The 21,110-nt window shown below is 41.3% G+C and overlaps 1 protein-coding gene across 5 annotated transcripts in view; it reads right to left on the bottom strand.

Moving 5' to 3' along the window:
• Nucleotides 1-21,110, bottom strand: part of LOC119725907 (vinculin-like) — a 45,090-nt gene that overhangs the window by 15,642 nt on the left and 8,338 nt on the right. For 3 of the 5 annotated variants that reach the window (XM_038197515.1, XM_038197516.1, XM_038197517.1), the window contains exons 3-17: nucleotides 20,683-20,854; nucleotides 17,602-17,747; nucleotides 16,985-17,153; nucleotides 16,178-16,275; nucleotides 15,142-15,265; nucleotides 14,248-14,393; nucleotides 13,270-13,471; nucleotides 12,466-12,614; nucleotides 11,751-11,913; nucleotides 10,924-11,072; nucleotides 10,501-10,566; nucleotides 9,733-9,844; nucleotides 8,952-9,149; nucleotides 8,000-8,091; nucleotides 6,345-6,479 (exon numbers count right to left, since the gene is read on the bottom strand). In XM_038197515.1, the coding sequence (XP_038053443.1) occupies nucleotides 6,345-6,479; nucleotides 8,000-8,091; nucleotides 8,952-9,149; nucleotides 9,733-9,844; nucleotides 10,501-10,566; nucleotides 10,924-11,072; nucleotides 11,751-11,913; nucleotides 12,466-12,614; nucleotides 13,270-13,471; nucleotides 14,248-14,393; nucleotides 15,142-15,265; nucleotides 16,178-16,275; nucleotides 16,985-17,153; nucleotides 17,602-17,747; nucleotides 20,683-20,854 (2,121 nt within the window). Of the gene's footprint in view, nucleotides 1-3,594; nucleotides 3,829-6,344; nucleotides 6,480-7,999; nucleotides 8,092-8,951; nucleotides 9,150-9,732; nucleotides 9,845-10,500; nucleotides 10,567-10,923; nucleotides 11,073-11,750; nucleotides 11,914-12,465; nucleotides 12,615-13,269; nucleotides 13,472-14,247; nucleotides 14,394-15,141; nucleotides 15,266-16,177; nucleotides 16,276-16,984; nucleotides 17,154-17,601; nucleotides 17,748-20,682; nucleotides 20,855-21,110 lie in introns of all 5 variants that reach the window. The other 2 variants (XM_038197513.1, XM_038197518.1) reach the window with 2 other exon arrangements.

Below are 21,110 nucleotides of genomic sequence, written 5' to 3'. Positions count from 1 at the left end.
ATTTCTGCCAAATGATATTCGTTTCATAACTGCAAGGGACAAATGATCATGCTCAATCAAACCACATGAAGATTAAATGACGAAAGGAAAGGAATTGGAGCATTTGACTTGTGACTCAGGCACTGGGCTCATGGCATGTGTTGTTGATGCAATGCGCACTGATTCAAAGGCAGGCACTGGGCTCATGGCATGTGTTGTTGATGCAATGCGCACTGACTCAAAAGGCAGGCACTGGGCTCATGGCATGTGTTGTTGATGCAATGCGCACTGACTCAAAGGCAGAACCTGGGCTCATGGCATGTGCTGTTGATGCAATGCGCACTGACTCAAAAGCAGGCACTGGGCTCATGGCATGTGCTGTTGATGCAATGCGCACTGACTCAAAGGCAGGCACTGGGCTCATGGCATGTGTTGTTGATACAATGCGCACCGACTCAAAGGCAGCCACTGGGCTCATGGCATGTGCTGTTGATGCAATGCGCACTGACTCAAAGGCAGAACCTGGGCTCATGGCATGTGCTGTTGATGCGATGCGCACTGACTCAAAGGCAGGCACTGGGCTCATGGCATGTGCTGTTGATGCAATGCGTACTGACTCAAAGGCAGACACTGGGCTCATGGCATGTGTTGTTGATGCAATGCGCACTGACTCAAAAGGCAGGCACTGGGCTCATGGCATGTGTTGTTGATGCAATGCGCACTGACTCAAAGGCAGAACCTGGGCTCATGGCATGTGCTGTTGATGCAATGCGCACTGACTCAAAAGCAGGCACTGGGCTCATGGCATGTGTTGTTGATACAATGCGCACCGACTCAAAGGCAGCCACTGGGCTCATGGCATGTGCTGTTGATGCAATGCGCACTGACTCAAAGGCAGGCACTGGGCTCATGGCATGTGCTGTTGATGCGATGCGCACTGACTCAAAGGCAGGCACTGGGCTCATGGCATGTGCTGTTGATGCAATGCGCTCTGAATCAAAGGCAGGCACTGGGCTCATGACATGTGCTGTTGATGCAATGTGCACTGACTCAAAGGCAGCCACTGGGCTCATGGCATGTGCTGTTGATGCAATGCGCACTGACTCAAAGGCAGGCACTGGGCTCATGGCATGTGCTGTTGATGCGATGCGCACTGACTCAAAGGCAGGCACTGGGCTCATGGCATGTGCTGTTGATGCAATGCGCTCTGAATCAAAGGCAGGCACTGGGCTCATGACATGTGCTGTTGATGCAATGCGCACTGACTCAAAGGCAGACACTTGGCTCATGCAATGCGCACTGACTCAAAGGCAGGCACTGGGCTCATGGCATGTGTTGTTGATGCGATGCGCGCGCACTGACTCAAAGGCAGGCACTGGGCTCATGGCATGTGCTGTTGATGCAATGCGCACTGACTCAAAGGCAGGCACTGGGCTCATGGCATGGCTATTGATGCAATGCACTCTGACTCAAAGGCAAGCACTGGGCTCATGACATGTGCTGTTGATGCAATGCGCTCTGACTCAAAGGCAGACACTGGGCTCATGGCATGTGTTGTTGATGCAATGCGCACTGACTCAAAGGCAGGCACTGGGCTCATGGCATGTGTTGTTGATGCAATGCGCACTGACTCAAAGGCAGACACTGGGCTCATGACATGTGCTGTTGATGCAATGCGCTCTGACTCAAAGGCAGACACTGGGCTCATGGCATGTGTTGTTGATGCAATGCGCACTGACTCAAAGGCAGACACTGGGCTCATGGCATGTGTTGTTGATGCAATGCGCACTGACTCAAAGGCAGACACTGGGCTCATGGCATGTGCTGTTGATGCAATGCGCACTGATTCAAAGGCAGGCACTGGGATCATCATGTGCTGTTGATGCAATGCGCACTGACTCAAAGGCAGGCACTGGGTACATGGCATGTGTTGTTGATGCAATGCGCAATGACTCAAAGGCAGGCACTGGGCTCATGGCATGTGCTGTTGATGCAATGCGCACTGACTCAAAGGCAGACACTGGGCTCATGGCATGTGCTGTTGATGCATCGGCACCGACTCAAAGGCAGACACTGGGCTCATGGCATGTGTTGTTGATGCAATGCGCACTGACTCAAAGGCAGGCACTGGGCTCATGGCATGTGTTGTTGATGCAATGCGCACTGACTCAAAGGCAGGCACTGGGTACATGGCATGTGTTGTTGATGCAATGCGCACTGACTCAAAGGCAGGCACTGGGCTCATGGCATGTGCTGTTGATGCAATGCGCACTGACTCAAAGGCAGACACTGGGCTCATGGCATGTGTTGTTGATGCATCGGCACCGACTCAAAGGCAGAACCTGGGCTCATGGCATGTGCTGTTGATGCAATGCGCACTGACTCAAAGGCAGACACTGGGCTCATGGCATGTGCTGTTGATGCAATGCGCTCTGACTCAAAGGCAGGCACTGGGCTCATGGCATGTGCTGTTGATGCCATGGGCACTGACTCAAAGGCAGGCACTGGGCTCATGGCATGTGTTGTTAATGCAATGCGCACTGACTCAAAGGCAGGCACTGGGCTCATGGCATGTGCTGTTGATGCAATGCGCACTGACTCAAAGGCAGGCACTGGGCTCATGGCATGTGCTGTTGATGCAATGCGCACTGACTCAAAGGCAGGCACTGGGCTCATGGCATGTGTTGTTGATGCAATGCGCACTGACTCAAAGGCAGGCACTGGGTACATGGCATGTGTTGTTGATGCAATGCGCACTGACTCAAAGGCAGGCACTGGGCTCATGGCATGTGCTGTTGATGCAATGCGCACTGACTCAAAGGCAGACACTGGGCTCATGGCATGTGTTGTTGATGCAATGCGCACTGACTCAAAGGCAGAACCTGGGCTCTTGGCATGTGCTGTTGATGCAATGCACTCTGACTCAAAGGCAGACACTGGGCTCATGGCATGTGCTGTTGATGCAATGCGCTCTGACTCAAAGGCAGGCACTGGGCTCATGGCATGTGCTGTTGATGCCATGGGCACTGACTCAAAGGCAGGCACTGGGCTCATGGCATGTGTTGTTAATGCAATGCGCACTGACTCAAAGGCAGGCACTGGGCTCATGGCATGTGCTGTTGATGCAATGCGCACTGACTCAAAGGCAGGCACTGGGCTCATGGCATGTGCTGTTGATGCCATGGGCACTGACTCAAAGGAAGATGTATTCTTATAAGATGATGGATCCATCGTAACCATGACACAGTACAATAACCACTACCGACACAGCATTTGACAACAGTTGCAAAAACCAAACACAAACATGCCGACTCACATACAACAAGGCACAAAATCCAGCTTCAATTTTCTACATATGGTGACAAAATCTATGACCTTTATAATCATATAAAACAAAACCTCAACCAAAACTTTACCAAAACACAGCTAAAACAAACAACATTAGACTCAACTTCATCAAAATATAAAAGAAACAACATCCAGCTCTCACTTTCCAACTTGAAATTGTAAAGACATCAAGGAAATGCAAACATTGTACAAAGACATGGCTGAAAACAAGGCAACATTTGTCTGGACTTTAGGACAGAAAGAAATCAAAAACTTGTAATTGAAAACCTGTGCATGATAAGATGGTAGACTTGTTGATGCTGAGTCAATGTACGTGGGAGTATCAGAGTGATTAGAGGTAGGGTATGCGTAGGACTGATGACTGGACACTGCGGGGTAATGTGAGGGCGGGCTATGCAGAGCATCTTGCAACTGAGCGGCAGCCATCTTGTAACCAGGCAAGTCAGGTCCTGGTGGGGTCTTGTACTGAGACATGCTGGAGACTGGGTACTGTCCTGCTCGCTACAAGGGTGAAAAGGGTACAAGACCATCTTGAACCACGTCCTTCTCTGAGTCTTCCCGGTTTAGGGAAACAGTAGAATTAAACCTTGAGAAAGGCAGTGTGTTCTGAGTATTTGTACTATTGATTATTGGACTTGGACAAAAGGGTGTACCAAAATGTCCAAGAAATACAACAAAACTTGGACCAGAGACCATGTCCATTTGCAAATCTTTGTATACAAATGTATGTGTTAGGTATATGTCTCCAAATACTCAATCCACACAGCCTCGCTGCTTACATGTAGGTTAGATTCCTGCTATACGTATTTCAGTTCACAGACTCAGAAAAGGACTGAACTACAATGGTATAGAAAGCATTGTCAGAGGAATCTACTCAAACAAATAATGGTTTAGATTTATTTCAGCTTTACAGGAACTTGTGAAGATACATAACACCATGATGCACACAGCTTGAAATAACGCCTATGTAATGAACATCAACCACCTCAATGCTGGCAATGCTGATTATTTCAAACACTTCAAAAAAGAACACAACAGAATTGATAAGAGATAGGCTCTCCATGGAGAAACATGCAAATAATGAATGTAATATTGGGTCCTGCCCGTCGCTGAGGGTGAAGGACAGAACCCAATATTAAATTGACATCACCCCGATGCAAAACGAATCCATCTTATGAATAATAATGCATTTGCTTTTGTGAATTTAAAGGACTGTTTAAACATCAACTTTCCATGAAGCCTTAGGATTTGATTATTCACATGCACATGTGTGGTTAGTAATGTACATGTATGTTGGTTCACACCATGAATACAAACTTGAATATGAGAGGATCTGATGTCTATGCATGCTGGATATGTGCACTCTGCAAGAGAAACTTCCAACAGCTTCCTTAGTTTTCCAAATATAGTACAAAATAATACATACATGTAATGTACATGTAAATGTAGGTTATGAGTTCTTCAGTTATTTATTGCACACACATAACTCATCCCATGCCAACTGACAGGTTTACTTATTTTCAAATTTTGAGTTTCAGGCTTCCCAGTCTGATTTCCTACTACACAACATGAACAACCATTGAGATACCAACAAGGGCCATTGTGAAGTGCTGCTTGTTTGTTAACGAGTGGATATAAATCCGGCAGGCATAAACACTGTACGATAATAATGAGACTGAAAATATTGATATGGTGATATTTGACCAAGCAAAACACATTACAAAGGTAAATTAGCTGCATGCTGAGGTTGTATGATGTATACAAACAAATGTTGTATGGTGTCCTTTTCTTTGTTTCCCATTTCTTCACAATAATGCAACAAACTTGCAAAGGCAGAACTGTGAAAATATGAATGTATATTAAAGAGATCTGTACCGGGCCAAACTGAAGTCTCTCTCTCGAGACATTTGGGCTGGTATGTATCTCTGGTTTCCTTGGTATTCAAGGATTGTGAGAATATATGACATACCCCTGCATGTGATGCCAGTCCATCACAGGTTACTCCCCACCCCCTGGGCATGCTGGGTGAAGGAGGCAAGTGGAGGTGAGGTGGATTGCCCAAGGACACAACACAGTCGCTGGATTTGAGCCTCTTGACCCTCTTAACATCAGACAATACCCTAATCAATTCTGTGGAAGTTTGGAATTAATAAAAATTGTCCCAAAGATCCCCCCCCCCCTCCAAAAAAATCAATAATTATAATAATTGCACTTCAATGATGTGAATACTGAATTTCAGGCTGTACAGATGTAACACGTACATAAACAAAGATACATGAAGTAAACATGGTCAATGCATAGATATGGGAATGTTAGTACTTCCATGCAGTATACAGGCCTGGTCGCCAATGATGACGGTAATGCCTTCTACATGAACAAATCATACCATGATAATATTCTGACAACTTTTTAATGTCATAAAATTTCTCTCCACATAATTGTTTTCTTTGATTTTTGTTTACGTCTATTAATCAGATACTTTTAAATCTGTTGATAATCCAAGCATGCGGTATAATAATGCAAATACTGACTGCTATTCTTCACTCACGGTACGCTGATATAAGCCTTCCTTGCTGATCTTTGCAGCATTCTAGTTTACTTGCCATTGCTTCTGGACTATACCATGCTCACAAACAGATCACCTTGGGAGGCTTGCTTTGTTTGATCACTCCAGTACACCACTATTCCAGGCCTGTACCTCATTGGAGATATCGACTTCTTATTTTTTCCATCATCACATATGTTCATGAAGGCTATACACAAACACTATGTACATGCTGTACAGTGAAGTCTACTGTAAGAACGTTCTTGTTAATTGATTAGTTGATAACGTGATACATGTATTTAACAGCTAGGCAATGGATAGTTATCAATGCATCATATTATTCACTACAATGAAGTCATTACCTAATCCACTACTGAATGTGAAGAATCTGCCATGCACTGATGCTCAACTATTACTGGAGGAAACAAAGCACAAACAAAGTTAGTTGTGAGTGATCGTCAATTCTGTGCACCTGTTTGCTTGGCTGTGCCTGTTGAGCCATTGGGTGTGATGGGGGTGGTGGTACCGGTGGTGGAGGGGCGTAGTACTCCACAGGGGGAATGACATAGATGAATGGCACTTGGAGTTCCGCCACTGAAGTCATTAGCTGTGTGGTAAGGCAAGGCTGACGTGGTTAGACTGCAAACATGTCCTCATATCATACATGGGGATACAACAGCCTTCAATGCAGTAACTATAGTTAAAGGTGATATAGGGGATGGGAAGGGGGAGGAATAAAAGCCTTCGGCTTCTCCTGCCTCCCCCTCCATGCTGACATTCAGTATTCATCTTAAAATAACTTACCCAACTGTTTCCTTTTGCCTGTTTTGTTAATTGTACTTATACTATGTACCTATAATAATGATTATTGTGAGCATAAAGAATAATAAACCATGAATGTGATTAGACTATCTAGCAGCTATGCATACAAGCACAACACAGCGCCTATACATACACATGAGATGCCTGAAGAAATTGACCCCATGTCAGAGGTCATATAGACAATAATAGGCTAGCTATTCTCAGACTCTATATCCAAGTGCAGGATATTGTGTGATGAATGTGTGATTCTACTAAACAGTTCAGATTTCAAACAGTTCAGCAAAATGTAGTGCAATAAAAACACCATGAGTGGATGAAAGACAGACGATCCTTCCTGAAAAAAAAAGAGAACTTTGATAAATCAATTTCTCAGATTAATGGGATCCAATGACAACAACAGATATTTCATATCTAGAATATTGGGTAAGCAACAACACCATCGGGAAATTTGTAAACAGTATTACAAACATGTATGTAATTTATGCATATGTAAATGTTTAACTCAACCCTCACTCTCTCCGAGTTACATGTATTCACTGCAATATACCACGGCTGCTGTGGCAACCTGTGTGTTGATTTGCTCTGTATCTAATAATGTCAACTCACGATTGCAGCCACTGACAAACTACCACATGAGCTACAGGATAAATTTAAAAAACAAATTAAAGCGCGACAACTGGACTCAAACTTACTAGATAGAGAACTGTTTCAGGACCTATTTGGGTTGCTTCCTGACCCGGATAGGTTTTGAAACTGGGTGCTATCTAGTAAGTTGGAGTACAGTTGCCTCGTTCCATTTTGTTTCAAACTTATACTGCCTGGATTTCTCAAACTCTCTATCAATTCATCCAGCATAAATGTATTGTCACCTTCTGGTGCTGCAACCTGTGTGGGGCTATGTACGTTTACACCAAAAGTGGATGAAGCAAACTAACCTCACCTGAGACAACGTATCATTAAATTACAGCTATCAATTGAATAGACTGCATAATGCAGGTATCTATCCAAGATTGATTCACTGGGCACCATGTACAATGACCTCTCATATACAGTTGAATTGAGAGAGCGAGGTTGCAGGACACTACCACTACTAGTCATGTGCATTCCTCTATGAAGATGCTTTGGCTGCACCCTACCATACACAGTGGGCATATGCACCATGTCCTGCACACACAGGCAGTGGTGGGTAGGCTACATTGCTCTATCTGCTGTTCTCAATGGACTCCATATAGACTGCACAAAGGCTGTGGAATATAGAAATACAGACGCAGTGGACAGAAGTCGTAGAATGAGGAGTCAATTTACCTTGCTATTTGCATCTTGCCAGTTGGCCATTTTGTCTGGATTTGCCATGTCTTGCATCAATTGCTTGCCAGTAGTCACTGTTGGAGGGATGCCTATCAAGACAATCATAGTAACACAGCACATTAACATTGCAGACTGGAGTTATTCTGGTTAATAAATGCCAACCTCCTGCTGCAGGGCAGTTGGGTAAAGAAGAAAGCATTATCTCACATTTCATAAAACAGATAAGAGTTTACTTGACAGGAAAGACATTAAAACCACAGAGGAAAATCATGGCAGTCAATTTCTTGGTTACGCTTAGCTTAGAATTCACCAGCTAGTACAGGAAAGCCTGTGCTAACAGTCGGCATATTACACAGATATGAGAGACTGTGTGCATGTGTACATCCAAATCATGCGGTTGAGAGTGCAATGTCAGTCCTGAGAACCACCACTATGGCATGGTGATCACAGGCCATGTACACACAGCACACAAAGCACTCTCCTCCTTTAATTGATCTGATAGAAATCTCATAATCCAATGACCACAAACTGAATATATAACTGAGGTGGATCATTGCTTGCATGTGTGTTGTAAGATTTCTTAATTTCTGATGGGAGGGCTTATCTTGGCTACATTGTGAACTCTGTGTAAGAATAGATGGTGTTAAGTGGCTGTTCATGGTAGCCAATGTATGAAGGCCATCTGTGTGGGTGCATCGGTTCACATTTTATTCAACCAATTTTCACAATTATGTATATGAACATACCTGTAGTGCATCTCCACACAGCTAGTACCTGAGTGCAGGCACATGACTGCAGTGGTGCTCAGGACTCCTTCATTAGTTCACATCTCTCCTTTTCAGTGTTTGAGGGGGTATTTGTGCATTGGATAAAAGGACAACTCACTAACAGCATCAGATTGTGGTCATCAAATTAGTCTACAGAAGACAACAAAGTGAAAACAACTTACAGTTGTTGACTTGATCTGATGCGGAGTCTACTTTGTGTTGGAACTCTGGATCCTCACTGTTCTCAGCTTCTCGTTTGGCAACTTTGACCATGTTCTTACCGCGTAGTGCAATGTTGGAGATGCATGAGGCATAGGTCTGTGGGTTGCGCTGATGGACAGCGGCTACAGCAAGCTCAGTCTGTTTCTTCATACTCTCCTCTAAGAGATCACAGAGATACCATGTAAAGCAACCATCAGTCACTGACAAACTAAAGGATTATATCATTCCACAAACATATCTTTGGCCTTATTTGGCAAAAGTGCTATTTTTGTAAATCACATGAAAACAGATTAGTTACAAAATCAGTTGAATGAAAACTAGAACACCATGTGTTTGGAGTATATAGATTGCATTGAAATAGGAGTTGAACAAATATACACATCATGCCCATTTCCCATGGTACGCTCTATTGTGTACACAGGGATTGTACTGCACTGTACTTCAGAATCACTGTGATTTCACTTAAACACTTTGGCTACTATGTGGTAATTCCTCATCCGGACGTCAACAAAAGCCCCCCAAATACCCACACACTATATTACCCCTTACATTCTCTTAAAAGATGCCCAAGAATACAGGATATAGCACATGTACAGATTTCAAAGAAATCAGCCCTTTACCCTAACCTGAATGCATCCCTACACACAGCAACCTACTCAGAGAACCATGATGACCAATATTCCAATCCCAGTATAATATTGATAGTAGCCTATTACTGTTATGTCAAGACACTCATCTAACCTGAGGCTTTCATGAATGCTGGCACATCTAAGGAAGACGTCAGCTTGGCATCCAGTTCTTTCATTGCTCCCTCCCAATCGTTCTTCATCACATCTAAATGAGCTGCTGCAACCTGTTCATATTATCAAGACTATTAGACTGTCTGTGAATCAGGGATACTGTGGCTATGACATTCATATGTCATTGGTGTGGCACAGTAGAGAGCCACAGCCATTGCAACAATGCCCACTTGAGACGTGGCTTACAATCAACACTACCTTTATGCTACGGAGGGCCTGGACAGTGCCCGCATCATCAAACCACCCCCCCCCCCCTCCCCGAGAGGCATGAAGATTATTTAGTTGCCATCTTCTATGTAGCAAATGTGTCAGTTGGGAATGATCAGTCTGTATGTGTACATCACATACGCCAATGTTTAATATTTGTTTAATATATGCCTGTGTCAATTGACCAACATTTCAATGATTATTCTCTTACCAAGTGACATAAAACAAAGCAATAAATCTATGTACATGTAAAGGTTTGTATGGTATCATGATGCTACTTAAGAGGTTTGCCGAGAAAGGGTAGGGGGAGTCATGATAATTTTTATAAAATATCCTCACAAGGGTGTCAGGATATTGTATTGTACCCCATGTCTTATTCTCTTCCTTCAAGGTAAAAACAATTTTAACATTGATTGTCTTAGACACTCACATCATTATGTTTCTTATGCAAACATACCAGAAATGTTAAGAGGACAATATAACTGCATGCATAAAGTCTGACCTTGTTGTTGGGATTCATCAGGACAATGCGAGCAGCAGAGACCACCTGTGGAGTCAGCTCCTTCACCTGTCACACACACATGACAACATGACAACATGACAACATGACACTATCAATAACACAGGGATGACAACAATCACATACTCATGGCACATGTGCCAATGTAATAGGACTTCAAGTTTTCAGAAGAACTCCCGATTGTCAAAAAAAGAGAAGAAAACTCATCCAAATGGCAAAAAATTATGCCACTTGTCTTTCGCTATATGTTTCTCAATCAAACTTATTCTTCGTGTGGGATGGAGGAAACCCTTCATTTTAGGGCCCCGTTTTGACATATTTCAAAATACTGTAGAATGAAATTGATTTGTTTTGGTTTAAAGTTGCAGTGACAGAGAGATGATAAGCAACTGAGCAGGTTCCTACCTGATTACTGAGGCGATGAATCTGATCCACTGTGTCTCTGTCTGCATCAGCAATGCCAGCAAAGCGAGCCGCTGTATCTGCCGCTTTGTTGCTACTCTCAAGAAAGATCTGCGCTTTGCTGGTGAAGTTAGCCTCACGGTGTGGGGCGCCTGGCCAGGAACACACAATACATGATAGTATATAGCCGGAGAATTCAATCAGTCTGGGCTTCTACTCAGACTATTTCTAAATCTCAGCTTTGTTTCTGCTTCCAGATTCATTAAGCCGCCTTACATAATGTGCATCCATGAAATACTTCAACTTTTGACCTCATTATTGGACGATCGCATGTGTTTAAGGCACAGCATGGGCATTGAGATGAAGTACCAAAAGACATGAGCCGAACAATCTCCTCCATCTGAAGCTAGAGATTAAGCCTTTGCTGAAAACAGGGGCCATCTTCAGCTTCGGGTTTCAGTTTCATATTATAGATCACTGACATCACATCTATAACATGAGGCCATATCTTGAGAGTGCATTCATCTGGTGAAAGCATTTAAGACTCCTTAATTATTCAGGAGCTTGAGATGAAACTGATGCTGAAACATGAGAAGCTAATGCCCTCAACATGGAGTAACACGGAGGATGCTGGACAAAATCAGCAAAGACTTCAAATGCATTGATTTGAAGGGTGTTCATCTGCTTATCAAAACATTAGGTTGGCATTCCTCTGAATGTGTGGTTTCTACTTAAGCAGTAGTCTTCGCGTTCTCTGATAGCCTAAAACTGATGTACTTTAGTGTGTGATACCATAAAGCCAGGGGTTGTAGACAGATTCCCAGACATACCTTCAGGAGCTAGGGCAGCCTCATACATCTTGTTGACGGCAGACATTGGGTCAAGGAAATCAGACGACACCTGGCCCATGACAATCTCAGTCATCTTGTCATTTAACTGACCCAGCTTCTCTGATAACTTTTTGGCCGTTGCTTCAGCTTGTGGAGTGTTACCCTGGAAGAGAAGATATGAAGGTAGCACAAAGCGCATCAACCATTGATCTGCTACAGTCCAACTCAATTAACCTTAGTCAAGCCATTACTGAATTAGGTGTATTGCACATTGCCATTCCTATTTAATTTTTTTTCACAGCTATTTTACACACTGTCAATAGTTCTTTCTGCACTTAATTAATATGAACATTATTTGTGAACTTCATTAATAATGAACATTACTGAGAACCATTGATACAACTGTCCCTGTGTCAGGTTTAAAATAACCAACTAGAGTGCTTCAACCATTGTGCATTCTTGCCTGCTTGGATGAACTGCCATTTCTGGTAGCTGATGCTACAACTTGCTCAAAAGTTGAAGTTAAAATATTAAAATGATCAACATCTTGCACAATACACTATTTTGTGGAAAAACTATGTGCACTAAAAAGTCTACACTACAGTACACTAACAATTTTAATCTTAACTGTTTATAATTTATATTTTCACCAACATTTTTTGAAAGAGAACAGTTCATTGTGGCATTGAGGATTGCAGTCATTTGTCAAGCATACCTGTCCCTTCTTACACAGATCTCTCAGATGGTCGTTCAGAGATTCTGCCTCGTTACAAAGACGGAGAAGATCATTTCGTTGACCAAGATCATCGCAGGTGCCAGCAATCTGACGTCCTGTTGAAATGATGTCTTTGATGGCGCGGTAACCTAATGGTAGTATTCAACAAGTATACAGGGTGAAGTAGAAAGATGCAAGAAACACACCAGGGGCAAATGTCATAGACCTGAGAAGCAGACATACTGACATACTCCCTAGCCATGCAAATATCACATCCAAACCAGTCATGACCACATACATTGGCTACGTGCGCGAAAAAGAGAGGGCGTTTTTTTTACCACTATCGAGAGCCCTGTGGACGGGACCCACCATGTGCACGTACTGGTTTGCACGTATAGCACAAAGTACGCACAACTAATTGTATTCAGAGTGGGCACAAATTAAAGTCATAGCATCTTCATGTGAGTGTCAGGCGTCATCAGCAATGAGCGACATGTCTAAGTAATCTCCCCAACACTCCCTGTCTTGCCGTTGGTACTTGTGCAAGAAGCCCATAATTTGTGTCACCAGGTTTTGCTTTTTTCTCTATACTTCTTGTAGCTCAATGAAATTGATTAGTAAAAACTTATCAGTCCAATGATGTGTGATCTATATTGCTCAGCAGATACATTCTGTGATTGGCAGAGCAGTGGGGCCGAAATAAAATATTGATAAATAATTAAGTTACTAGTTTTAAATTTGATATTCAGTATCAATACTGATACTGGCTACAGAGAGGAAATAAGAGAGGTTGCGTTCTCTTACCCACTCCTTTGTCATCAGCACCTGGATTGCTGAGCCATTCCTTAGCTTGAGCTAGTTTACCCCCAGCAGTGTAGGCCATCTTGCCCATACTACTCTTCAATATCTCTGCAATGGCAGCATTGATCTGCCTCTCCAGATTGGCTAGTTTGCCATGCTCACCGCCGAGTGCATGGGCTAGCTCCAACGCACGAGGACTGTTACCCTGTAACATCAGTCAAACATCCATTTTTTCAACATACGCATCTACAGGATTAAAGTCACTGAATTTCCAATAAGGTGACCACTTACTTATACCTTGATGTGGGTTTGGTGATGAATAAATTGTTTCATCTTACAGTCAGTTGTACCTCCCAGCCAAGTTAAGTGCATCATTAAGACCTTCCTTGAGCCAACTCAAAGGCCAGCTTAGTTCAAGTCTGGCTCAAGTCCAAGTTGATATGATCATGATATGATCAAGCTTAAATCAAATCAAATCCTTAGTCAGAAAAGAGTACCAATGATGTTCATTACCACAAAATATATTGAATTGATAACTCCTGGATTGATAATTGCATTTTGCAAGCTCAGAAGCCTTTAGAGAAGCAATACATTCATCCACTTTATTTGACAATTCTATTTCGACTCAAGCACACTGAAAAGATACCACACTGAGCTACAGTTTAAACAAGTTCCCTGTGTGTAGCAATCATTCAACCCCCATTACGCATGACCTGACTCATGACCTGACTCATGACCTGACTTGACCTGACTCATGACCTGACTCATACCTGACTTGACCTGACTCATGACCTGACTCATGACCTGACTTGACCTGACTCATGACCTGACTTATGACCTGACTCATGACCTGACTACATTTGAATTGTTTTCCCAAGTCTACTAACAGAAATGAACATTTTGATGCTACACTTTAAATGAGTGGGATTAGCAGCGCAAAGTTCAGCTTTCCTGTAACAAGAATTCTTGCGATTGCCTTACCAGTCCCTTTGCTCTGAGATCAGACAGTTCATTAACCATGGCAGTGATTTCATCGATAGCTTGCTCTATTTCTGCCTTCTTAGGCCCATCCAGACCACCAGCAACCTTCTTAGCATCTTCCAGTATACGTCGCACAGCTTTCTCACCTTCACATATGGCAAAACAAACCAACTATTATTTAGGTCAAGATGACATCGTCGAGTGTCATATGATGTCACATTCAACCGAAATGGGCCTGTAGTTTTGGAGACATAATTCCAAGCATTATGTCTCCAAAACTACAGGCCCATGTTGGTTGAAATATTGTTTGTTCATAGTCAGGGACATGTAATAATTGAAAATTGAAATGAAGTCATGATAACGTCATCATATGTCACATGACATTACAATAAATAGGCCTTTGTGAAAGCCCTATGAGAATGTCATCACAAATTATATGACACCACCTTCAATAAGCACTTTCACGGTAACATGCGCCATACTGCTTATGGGGCAAATACACATGCATTGCTGTGTAAACATCGTTTTATGCGCTTCAATGTCATCATGCGTTCATTCCAAATGCGCCGAGTCTAGCAACAAGATGGCGCATATTACCGTGAAAGTGCTAATTGTACTTGTATCCCAACATCTATGGAACTACACATCCGACCTGGATGCCGAATGTTACCAAAATAAAAACTTGAACCTGTGTTTAACCCATTACCACCTGTGCTAAATATACATTGTATTACATTACGCACTCACTCACGTATGATACACAAACAAGATCACAGGCATATAGATAATATACCTGAAATATATAATTTTTTTTTCACAGCTCTTAGATGCATAAACCATGTGATGTGTACCACTCCAAGCCTTGCGAGTGACCCATTTTGAGACACGACTTACCCATCCCCCCAGCCAGTGCGTTAGGATCTGCCAACCAGCCCATGGCTTTATCCATGTTGTTCTTGATGTGGTTCTGCGCTGCACGGAGACCAGTCACATTATCCACACGGAAACTATCATCATCCTAACCAACAAGATACAAGGCAGAAATAACTGAAGTTAAGGTCATGAAGGTTACAACCACTAGCTCATTCTTTGCGTTATCTATCTAGTTGCTTTGTAGTGGACGCATGGTGCATGCACGTATGCACTAGTTCCTGCGTGTTTGGCTCATTGTGAGCTGGATGAATTATGATACTGCATGTTGGCATGATGCCAGCATACTGCAGCGATGTAACTCTCTCTCTCTCTATCTTTGTAACAAAGTGGGGAGGATACTGGTGCATGGTGTCCATGTCGGTTCCAGGGTTCACTTGGTCTATGCTTGAAAGGAACCTGTTTAGGACAATTCATTCAATAATCACTTTCTTACATGTACACCAACACTGTGCGGAAATAGAGTTGATAATAAGATACATAAAGACTGTGGTTGATTAATTCTCTTGCAACCTCACAGCTAGTGGGCTTCATTAAGTTTGTATTTATAACACAACATATTTATGATAAAATGTTCATCTAACAGTGCCAATGAGTGCCAACCCTTGCTGTCAGGAACAGACCCTTGGCATGGCAGCCATTTTGGAGGCTTGTACTTCCAGACATTTGTTTGTTCAATTTGCACTAGGTAAGACAACTTAGGGAGTTTCCAAATTTTTAAACGATGGATAAGGACAAAATACTCAGAAATGACAACGCACCGTAAAGTTAGAAGTGGTTTCTTTGAGGTCAACATTTGAGTGACACACTTGATAGACCTTGTGCGTTAAGACGGAAGTATAGGGGGATAATTTTCATCGCTTGGACAGGCATGAGAACAGATTGTGTGGATTTATTTGTAACTAAATGAAGAGACAGTCTTCGACATTCCTGCAATGTGTAAGGTGTATTGTAAATGACTTGTATTGATATCGCTACCAGCAGTTTCCTGTGTACTCACCACAGCCTGCAATACCCTAATGATCTCCTGGATGTGATAGATCATCTTACTAGCCACATAGGTACGATTCTCCCAGGCCTCCTGCTTGCCAGGTTTGCCTACACACCAAAGCAAAGCAATCAATCAGTCATATTGGATATCATTCAGGTTAGGTTTCTGAAACAAAGCACAGATATCCTACAATATGCAGGATATCCACTCAGCTTGATGCCACTTGAGGGATGTTCTACACAAATTATAAACCGAAACATGGCTCAATACAATTTAAAGATGATACCCTGTGCTTGAAAGGTTTTTTTCTTTTTCTCCTAACATATTTTAATTTGTTTCTTTTCTTTTAACAAAAAATAAAAGTTCTGATTATGGGCAGCTGCAATCCTCTGAGAAAGGGCTTTAGTACTGTGCACAAACGAACCTGTCCTGCGAGAGACAAATTACTGTCTGGCATTCAATTTGTGTGAAGAAATAATTCAATAACTAAATGTTGGTGGAAATTTGTGCTTGATTGATATCTGTTTGACATGAATAACTTTTACATTTTTTTGGAAAATAGCAATTGAAAAAAACAAATCTATTTTTAGCAGTGAAACTAGAAACTAGCCAGGAGAATACATCTTTACACTGATGAACAGCATAAACACGGCAGACTACATGACAAGCATTGTATACTGTTACACTGATAGTACTTGAATGGACTCGCACCAAGCTTGTGCGAATGATATGCGCTGCATCCTGTGCTCCATGTGAGTCAGGTCTGCTTGCACAGACCTGGCGTCAAACAGATCCCTGTCAGATTGTGGGACTTACCTTGCTCTAGAATGGTGACATATATCTTCATACTGGAGACCAATAGAGGGATCAACTTCTGAAACTGCTCTGAATGCTGAGCTAGCTGTGCAGCATGGGAAGCATTGATCAGCTCCTCGCGACGCGCTGACACCTGACTGTTCATGTTAGTCACTCCAGGCGTCAAAGCCTTCATAAAGAAAGAAAAGTCCAAAGTCTGCTCAATGATGCCGAACTGGAGAATCTGTGCACTCAAGATGCCTCCTGTCATGCCTGTACTAAAAAAAGTTGTCCACACTACGGTAGAAACTCTTTAAGAGTTACTGTATTGCGAAAGAACTGAACTTTTGTGAGGTTGAGCAATAGTCTTCTGGTGAGCTGGACAAGTTTCTACAAATATTTTATGCCGAGGTGTGCAACAGGAACATTTGGCAACTGAACATGTATGAGATACAGTAAAACAAATATAACACGGTTTATTTCCGATGGATGGTCAAAATTAGCTCCCCTTGGTATTGGTAGTTGACAAACTAGCCCCTGAGACAAACTTCCAATACCTCGGGGAGCTAATATCGACTATCCACATGTTATATTTGTACATACTTGTCACTGGCTTGATTACAACTCTGCCGTCTTACCTGCACGAATGTGAGAATATCTTGCATGGTGTCAACCACCTCAGACACTGCCAGTAACTGCAAGACACCCTCACAGATCTTGACAATCTTACGCACCTCACTCTCATCAAAGACAAACAGTAGATCAGATGTGCCTTGCAGGATACCTACATGTACATGGTGACAAGGGCAAAGTCATCATGAAGACGCTTGCTAAGAACCTTCCTCAGTCCTCCAATATCCACCTCTGAGCAGGACATTCATTTGTTGTACTTAAAAGTTCTTCTTGGATATCATATCCCATGGTTCTACCTTACTCAAACCTTCAAAATCTTCCAATTTCTCCCAATGGATTGCATGATCTGGGAGTGTATTTTGCAATGTGAACAACTGCTACCTTAATAGATAATATTATATCAAACAGTACTGGACGTACAGAAAGCGGCATCCTGTTCAATGACGTTTCTGACCACTTACCAATGAATCAGATATCTTCCTTTAATATTAGAGGAACTGATAAACAAAATGCAGCTCGATTATGCAGACACATTACAGCAGATAGATTGGAAAGGTTCAAAATCGGTTCAAAATCGATTCAAAATCGATATTTTTGATAATTTTCATTCTGACTTTTTAAAGATATTTCAAGATAACTTTCCCCCAAAGAAAACCAAGCCCTCTAAGAAACTCAAATTATGGATGACGGATGGAATCTTGAACTCAATTAATCATAAAAATAAACTATACAAAACATATTTAAAAAACCCAACTAGTAACTATTTTGACAAATACAAAGTTTTCCGTAACAAGTTAAATGCCATCATCAAGATTACCAAAGCAAAATTTTATAAAGATAATTTTGAAAAAGTAAAAAGTAATGCTAAAAAAACATGGTGTATAATTAACTCATTATTAAACAAAAATAATCATAAAAAGTACCCTTCTGAATTCAATATACGTGGAAACCATACAAATAACACCAAAGATATTTCAAATGCTTTTAATGACTACTTTACTCAAATAGGCCCTTCTCTCAATCGAAATCTTCCTCAAGCAAATGCTAGTTATGAGAATTACTTGACTGATCCTAACGAAGATTCCATTTTCTTTAATCCAATAACAAAAACAGAAATTCATGAAATTGTCTCCAAATTTAAAAACAATAAGTCTCCTGGCTTGGATGGTGTCAAACCAGGGTTAATCAAATCTGTCATAACCAATATAAGTGATCCCCTGTGTCACATTTTTAATTTATCTCTATCTAAAGGGGTTTTCCCAGATAAATTGAAAATTGCCAAAGTCACTCCTATATTTAAAAAAGAAAACCCCGCTGAGCTTGGTAACTATAGACCAATTTCGGTACTATCATGTTTTTCCAAGATTCTTGAAAGACTTGTGTACAATAGGACAGTAGCATTTCTAGACAAATATAACATCATTTCTGATAACCAATATGGTTTTCGATCTAATTTCTCCACTTCAATGGCACTTATTGACCTAGCAGATAAAGTAGTCCAAACGTTTGAGGAGAATGCTTTTTCAATCGATATATTCTTAGATTTATCAAAAGCATTTGATACTACATACCATGATATTCTTCTTCATAAATTAAATTTCTATGGTATCCGTGGGGTTGCCCATGATTGGTTTGCGAGCTATTTAAATAATCGAAAACAGTGTACAACTTTTAATAGCTGCCTCTCTGATTTAACAGGCATCTCATGCGGAGTACCCCAGGGCTCTCTGTTGGGACCTTTACTATTTCTACTCTATATTAATGACATTTCAAAGACATCTAACTTATTATCCTTTATATTATATGCTGATGACACTAGTTTATTCTATTGTAACAAAGATCTTATTACCCTGTATAATATTGTCAATAATGAACTGGTCAGTATCTGTGATTGGTTAAAAGCTAACCGCTTAACTCTTAATTCATCTAGATAAATGTAATTATATGATCTTCAGTAACGGGAAAACACAGAATAACTCATCAAACTTAAATATTTTAATGGATAGCAAAACTATCAAGAAAGTAGACAAGTTTAGATTTTTAGGTGTAATCATCGATGAAAAATTGACTTGGAAATATCATATCGATGAGATTGTAAGTAAAGTTTCTAAGAGTATTGGTGTTATCAACAGACTAAAACATACTGTTCCCTTTGAGGTATTAAATACTCTCTATAGTTCATTAATACTTCCTTATTTTTCTTACTGTAACATTGTTTGGGGGAATACATTCCGTACGAATTTGGATAAACTAATAAAATTGCAGAAAAGAGTTGCTCGAATTATTACAAATTCACCATATAGGGCCCATAGTCAACCTCTCTTGCGTGAACTAAAATATTTAAGCATAACAAACCTAAATAAATACCAACAAGCTCTATTTATGTACAAGTTTAAAAACAATTTACTGCCCATTTCCTATTCAAACATGTTTGTACTAAACTGCAATTTGCATAACTATAATACTTGTGTGTCTACTAACTTACATTTCCACATACCGCAACATAGAACATCTGCCTTTCAATATAGCATTAAATACACCGGACCTAAAATATGGAACAATGTACCATTGTCTCTCAGATGTTTAAGGTCTTATAATATTTTCAAACGCAAACTTAAATTGTATCTTATGTAATGTATATGTTATATGCCTCTGCCATAATTGGACTCTGTATGCACGACGATCCTACTCGTAGCCCATTATTAATTATTAATATTATTTTTATAACTTTTTCACAACTTTGCTAACTGCTTAGAATTATACATGTGTGTAATTGGTCTTTGTTTTTAAATGTTTTTGTTTCTGTTATTATTCGTCTGTTTTGTGTAATGGCATGCCTGATACAAGCTATGCTTTTAAGGTTTTGCCACCTCTAGTGGCCTTTATATGTTTAAGTACTTATATTACTTTTTCATTTCTGTCATGAAGAGGAAATAAATGTGATTTGATTTTGAATGTGGTTGCTTCTGAGACACTTGAACAAGCCCGGCAAGTCAAGGACACAATGTAACATTTCCTTGAATCCCACAACGCAATAAACAATCATTGATTGCTATGATATGGGGCTTGGCCTTGTGTGTACTGACCTCTAGCTCCTTCAATCAGTTTCTTCCGTGCTGGTACTGAGTAAGGATCAGCTTTCAGCAAGGCGCTGGCCTCCACCAACAACCCTGAAGACCTCTCCACCTGGGTGAAAGTAGGAGGCATCTCCCGACGTAGTATCTCATCTTTGCTGGTACTGGCTGTTTGTTTACCAACCTACCGGTAGCAGCAAATCAAACTAATGTTAATTTTTTTGCTAAATAATTATCACAAACAAACCTATTCTCAAAAACGTTTTATAGAGGGAAATTTAATACATAACCATTCCTGGCCAATTTCAGTCACTAATCTTACATGTATAGGTAGGCCCTATGCAGACTAGTTGTGCTTACTACGGCACTTTTCAGTTGAAGTCATGCGAATCAATGCTATTTGCGTATTCACTATACACTGTGGTGATTGCCATCATTTT

The sequence above is a fragment of the Patiria miniata genome, unplaced genomic scaffold, assembly GCF_015706575.1.
Source record: "Patiria miniata isolate m_02_andy unplaced genomic scaffold, ASM1570657v1 HiC_scaffold_19, whole genome shotgun sequence".
Taxonomy (NCBI): domain Eukaryota; kingdom Metazoa; phylum Echinodermata; class Asteroidea; order Valvatida; family Asterinidae; genus Patiria; species Patiria miniata.
The sequence above is the reverse complement of the archived record's forward strand: the minus strand, read 5'-3'. Positions and strand labels throughout refer to the sequence as shown.